Here is a 6,517-nt window from a genome sequence, read left to right as displayed (position 1 = left end):
CATGCAGAATACAATAACAAAGCATACCCATGAGCAGGATGAGGGCACACTGCTGCTGCTGCTGTTGCTGTTGCTGTTGCTGCAGCTGCTGTTGCTGTTGCTACTGCTGTTACCATTCCTGCTGCTGTCGCTGCTGCTGCTGCTGCTGTTACTGCTGCAGCAGCTGCTGCTAGCTGCTATGTGTGGCCAGGGGGTGCAGCTGATCTAACCTTGCGGACGTTTGTAGCTGTGCTGTCGCCCTGTTTCCATGGGGTCTTCTATGGCGACACCAAAGGAGACACTTCGTTGCGCCCTGCAGGCTGAGAGAGAACGCAGAGTAAAAGAAGATTTCTGAAACTGTCTCCTCCAAAGCAAACGCATGCAACGCGTTCTAATCAGTGCAGCAACAGCAGCAGCAGCAGCACCGGCTGCTGCTGCTGCTGCTGCGGCTGCTTGCTACTACTCGCATACACGCAACGCAGATGCCTGTATGACTGTACGCTGCGTGCAAACAGAGGCTCACAAGCTCGCTGCTCCTCCAGGGATCTCAGCACTGTCTCTGCTGTTACAGCATCTGCTGTTGCCCCTGTCGCTTCGGTTGCTGCTGCTGCTGCATCTTTCGCTGCTGCTGCTGTCCGCCCTACAGCCCTTATCTGTCTCGCGTCTTGGGGTGGGGGCCCCTTGGGCCCTATAGGGGGTCGTTGTCCCGTNCTACAGCCCTTATCTGTCTCGCGTCTTGGGGTGGGGGCCCCTTGGGCCCTATAGGGGGTCGTTGTCCCGTGCCTCCGCTGCGAGGAGACAGGTGGGGGCCCCCTGTCCCCTCGGAGACAGGAAGTGTCTCCTTCTCAAGTGTCTCCTTTGCTGGCGAGTCGGTTGTCTTTGGCCTGCATCTGCTAAGGGACAGCTTAGGTATCGGAGACGGGGCTTGTAGAGACACCAGGAGGGCGAAGGAGTTAAAATAATAACCAAAAAACACAAAAAAAGAATAAAATAAAGACGCCAGTGTCCCCCACTCATCATCACCTAGAGGAGACTCAATGCAAGCTTTGCTCCGGCAGAAGCGGGAACGATCCCCCGATGCCCTGGGTGTTCGATCCCTCGATCCCGTGTGGGATCGATTCCCGGATGTTGTGGGGTTTCGAATATCTTCAGGAGACAGTGGCCTGACCAGTGGTCTGTTGTGGGATTTCTGGGGCAGCAAGAGACCGTTCCTGCATCTGTCTGTGTCTGGCAGGTGATGAGGATTGTCTGTGGGGTTTTCAGGTGTCCCCTCAGGGAGCAGAAGGAGACACCCCGGAAGATACCGCTGCATCCACTGCAGCAGCTGGGCCTCCCGAGCTCCCCTCAATGCAGGCTGCAACAAACCCAAGGCGCGGGGGCCCCACGGGTGCGTGGGGGCCCCCGGCCTAAGAAACCAGACGTTGTGGCGTCCCCCCACGATCTCTACTGGCGCTGAGTGGAGAGGGAGGCCTCGGAGACAGTCCCCGTTTAAGTGTCTCCTCTCGTACACGGGGGAGACCTTGAAGGAGGCCTGCAGCGGCGCGGCAGCGGAAGGCAGTTGCTGCAGCTGAGGCAGCAGAGGTGTGCAAACAGACTGCAAGAAGAATACCACCAACAGCGACCACGCGTAGCTGGAGAGACAGCCGTCACGGGAACCTGCAGCAGAGCAGGAGAGAGGAGACAGAGTGCAGACAGGAGATAAGAGAGAGAATACATGAGGAAGGATACATTTCCTCCGTGGGTAGCTATCTAGCTAGCCANGACAGGAGATAAGAGAGAGAATACATGAGGAAGGATACATTTCCTCCGTGGGTAGCTATCTAGCTAGCCAAAAACGTAACTACGTAACCACCTAGGCAGCTAGCCAGCCATCTATTTAGCCAGCCACCTAGCTAGCCAGCAACCCAGTTAGGCATCCAGATAGCTTTCCAGCTGGCTAGCTACCCCGTCAGCTAGCTAGCTAGCTAGTCTAGCTTCAGATTCAATGCAGCAGTTATCTTGTGAGGCCCACCTAGGAGACCCCTGCACTCTGCCCAGTGCCGAAGCACTCTAACCAGAGGTGGGAGAAGGAGACAGCAGCGAGAGTACGTCTCCAACAGTTGAGAGTTCAGAGGGCCCAGGGGACACCCAACAGTAATCTCAAACTTCACGCCGGTGTACGGCCCCCAGACAGGCTCAGCGTCAAATCCTAGCTTGGGGGCCTTCACAGGGTATCTCTGCTGCTCTCGTGGATCTGATGAGGGGGGCCCGGGGGGCCCCGCCGGGGGCCCCGGTGGAGATACCCCCAAGGCTGTTCTGCTGTTCCCTCCCTGTGCAGGCCCTGCAGCAGTGAGGACTTTGGTTTGTTTGGTTTCTCCCGTCTCCTTAGAGACCTCTTTTGGGCTTGACTCTGCCCCTGCGCTGTCTCTGCCAGTCTCCTTTCTGTCCCCTTTTCTCCCCAGGACTGAAGGGACGTGAGAAGGGTTCTGGGCCCTTGGAGACTCTTCGTTAGGAGACACATCTCTGCTGGCTGAGGAACAGCACGAGGCCGCTTTGCTTGGCCGTCTTTGGGGGCCTCTCGGGTGTCTGTACACCCCACGCAGCACCGGTGGAGCTCGCTGGGGCACCACAACATCCAGGCAGGTGAAGAGGCCCTCCAGCTGCACCTCGCTGCGGAGGAGACCCTCAAGTCTTGTTAGGACTGCAGCGGCGTCTGCCTTTGATAGAAAGTCGTGGGGACAGTCCCTTTCCTGGCCACAAAGGAGACAGCAGGGAGAAGAAGGAGACAATCGAGAGCAGCAAGACGAGTGTTGTAGCGTCTCCTTTGATGCTCTGGTGCTGCAGCGGGACGGCAGCAGTAGCGCGAGGTCAAGATCTGAGGCCCAGTCACCAAAGCGTGTAACAGAGGAGCCATAGGGCAATAGAAGGGGAGGGAGTGGGGTGCCTCCCTTTTCGTTGTTTGCTGTGCTGCTGTCTCCTGAGTCGTTGTCTCCTCCTCTCAGTCTCTGTCTCCACGCCGGCGTCCTCAGCCACTTCGCGAGGAGACGAAGGAGACTCCACTTTTGTCTGTCTCCTTTCCTTGAGGGCCTCAGCTCTTCATCAAGGGCCTTCAACTCTTGGGGGATGCTGCAGCTGCAGGATACACCCAAAGGAGTCTCCACAGCAGGAGACAGTGTCGCCTTTCTGCAACAGTAAACATCGCCGCATAAAGGGGAGACTGCTCGCTGCTGCGGCTCCCAGTGTGGGGCAGCAGGCACTGAGCTGGGCCACGATGAGTCTCCGCTGTCTCCCGCAGCTCTGGTGTCTCCTGCTGCTCTGCTGTTCCCTGCTATACTGCTGTCTCCTGCTGCTCTGCTGTATCCTCCATTTTGCTGCTGTGACACTAGCCACGGAGAGTATGGCCTGAGAGAAGGATTTAAAAAGCAGCAGAAGGCCCTAGCAGACGCATCGCAGCTTTTGGGGGGGAGGAGCAAGTGTTTTTTCACTGTCTCCTTTTGGGTTTTGGGAGTTGCCCTCTCCTTTGTCTTGGAGCTGCTGCTTACAAACTCGAGGAGACAGAGCGATTGGAGGCCTGCCTGTTGCAGCATCTCCCTGCATACGGTGGCTAGCTGGAGGCGGAGACAGTCGAAGAGAGTTGCTGGGGAAGGGGCGGTGAAGACAGCGAAGCAGCGGAGGAGACAGTGATAGAAGAGCTCGCGATAGGCCGTCTCCTCGGGAGCCTTCAGGGCCTCCAGGTGATGGAGGGAGGGGCTAGCTAGTAGCTGCTCTAAGGAGAACAGAGTTGTAGCAGGCGAAACAGCAGCAGCAGCAGCAGCAGCAGCGAACGCTGCAACAAACACAACAAAACGGAGATACTGCACCGTAACGAACCAAAAGCCAAATTGTAAGAATTAAACAAAGACAACGCAACACAACTTGTCTTTATTCTATCCCTATTAGGTCGAGATAATATAATGTAATATAGTGTAATAGAATAGAAAAAGAATGTAATATAACATAATATAATGTAATAGAATATAATGTAATATAATGTAATATAATGTAGTGTAATATAGTATAATCTAATCTAATATAATCTAGTGTAGTGTACATATATAGAATAATCTAACCTTATATAATCTAATGTAGTGTTATATGATATAACGCAATATAATGTAGTGTAATATGAAACAATATAGGACCATATAATATAATATAATACTGTAATATATAATAATAACACAAATAAATAAACAACGCCACAGACACTCTGAAAATATTATTCCTCCCAACGGTGTTGTATCGCTGGGGTGTAGGTACACTGCAAGGTCTCTAGGGCCTCTCTCTCGGCTCGCAGCCGCAGTAGATATTCTGTTAGGTTTCCTTCGCTTGCGTCCGTATTGGGCTCTTTGGCGTTGTTTTGTGTTAGAGTATCAATGGAGGTGTCTCTTTGCGTGTCTCCTGGTGTACCCTGGAGGCTGCTGTCTCCCTCTTGCTGCTGCTGTCTCCTTGCTGCAACAGCAGCGGCAGTAGCAGCAGCAGCATCAGCGTGCTGCTGGAGACAGAGACGCATTGCCTCGAGTAGAAACTCCCCCGCTGGCGCCAGCTGTATCTCCGCCTCCTCCCTCTGCAGGGGACAGGAGACAGGTGTCTCCTGAACGAGTTGCTGCTGCAGCGAGTGGGGGTTCATGAGGCGCAGCAGCTGCTGCAGCACGTACAGGAGACGCTGTGAAGGAGACATGAGGAGACAGCTGGGTGGTGGCGACGCACGAGCAATTCGCGCAACTGTCTCCAGGGCGTCGAGGGTCCCTGCGTCTGCTGTCTCCTGAGGATCCGCAGAGTCCCCTTGTTCTCTGTCTCCTTTTACAAGCGACACCACAAGGGACGCTTCAGCCTGCAGCAACTGTAGCCGAGGCAGCAACTCCTTAAGAGGAGGGGAGACAGTTGCAACGTCAGAGAAGGAGACAGCAGGTACATCGGGTAACCCCACACTCATACGAATAGCCCATAGGCAGCAGTCGGTCTCCCACGGAGGTGTCTCCTCTTCTCTTGCTGAGGTGTCTCCTTCCCTCTCAGGACTAGATCGAGAGAATAAACGGAGGAGACACTCCCGCTGCAGCAACGCAGCACTCAGCAGCAGCAGCTCTGAGGTAGCAGACGGCTGTGCATGCAGAAAAGCCCCATCATCTGAGGCACCCCAGAGGGGACTCCTCATTATACGTGCCTCCTATGGGCGTCTCCTACGATGAATGATAGATTGGATGGCTGCATCGCTTGCTGCTACTGTCTCCTTCTGTATCCTTGAGCCTCCTTCTGTCCCTTTCCACTCCGCATTGTCTCCTCCTTCTGCCNGTCTCCTGTCTTCTTTTGCATCCTTATTCTTTCCCGTGCGGCCTTCCTGTGCGTTTCCCCCTCCTTCTGTAGCGTGGTGTCTCCCTCTGTCTCTTTCTGCCTCCCCCTTTGTCTTTCTGTCTCGTGTTCTCTCCTTCTACCTCCTCCTGTCTCCTTCTGTCTCCTATCTCATCCTGTCTTCGCAGCAGCTGTGCCCTCGCTCTGTCACCTCGAGGATAACCCTTAAGCCCCAAAATGTGGTGATTCTTCCTTGTTTATGTTTACAAAAAATTTAGTTAAACAACTGAAAGACAACGCACGGCATGAACCCGCTCTTGCGGGGTGTTGGAATCGCCTTCAAGAGACAACCCCACCGCTCCCGCTCGCGTGGGGTCACTACCCTGCAACAGAGGAGACACCTGCTGTAGCCATCTCTTCTCATCAAATCAGAAAGGAGACAAACATACATCTCATATTTCAATAGAAGGTAAAGCTTTAAAGGCCTGAAAGGCAAAGAGAACGGGGGGCCCCAGGAAGGCAGGCAAACCGCCAGGGGGCCTTCACCTCCCGTCAGCTGCAGCAGAAGCAGCAGCAACGGAGACCCACAACCGCCTTAAATATTTTTGTCTTCGGGGCTTCAGCAATAAATGGATAATGCATGCAACGGGAGTGAAAGCCATGATGCGGGAGCCCGGACTCTGAAACCCTAAACCCTAAACCCTAGATCCTAAACCGTAAGACATCGTCGAGGAGACAAAAGCAGTAGAACGCCCTAGGAGACTCCTGATGTATAAATTTGGTATTAAAAGGGAAAAGGAGACACCTTCGTGTTGTCTCAGGCAGCAGCAGTTGCTGCTAAGACATATATAACCTACTAATGTGATATAGATTCGACACCGTCCGCGTAAAAAACAAACCCAAAACACTGAAACCTACACGGCACCTAACAGAAGGCAATGCCTCGCCTTATACACTCTACGTGTTGCTAAGAAAGGACATTATGTTGTCTCGTTTATATAAAATTCAATAGTACTAATTGATTAATTAATTAGTTACTAATTAATATTAATTATTTCTATATCAACGAGACGACATGTGTAGAAAAAAAAAGCGGGAAAGGGAAGCACAGTGAAAGGAGAAGTATACACATGCATACATATATATTGTATGGGCTCATATATAGTACTATGTATTCAATGTATTTACACAGCATGCGTACATTTTACCTGCATCCGGTTATACAGATATA

General features: G+C 52.9%; 1 protein-coding gene across 1 annotated transcript; it reads right to left on the bottom strand.

Moving 5' to 3' along the window:
• Positions 1–667: 667 nt before the first annotated feature.
• On the bottom strand, positions 668–4,933 carry EMH_0019290 (uncharacterized protein; the record flags this gene model as incomplete). Its single annotated transcript, XM_013501335.1, is given in 4 exon segments — positions 668–689; positions 693–1,635; positions 1,991–3,784; positions 4,258–4,933. Coding segments are annotated over 4 exon segments (3,435 nt in total).
• Between the last annotated feature and the right edge of the window lie 1,584 nt (positions 4,934–6,517).

Source organism: Eimeria mitis, genomic scaffold (assembly GCF_000499745.2).
Source record: "Eimeria mitis Houghton genomic scaffold, Emh_scaff671, whole genome shotgun sequence".
Lineage (NCBI taxonomy): Eukaryota > Apicomplexa > Conoidasida > Eucoccidiorida > Eimeriidae > Eimeria > Eimeria mitis.
This window is presented reverse-complemented; position numbering and strand designations above follow the sequence as displayed.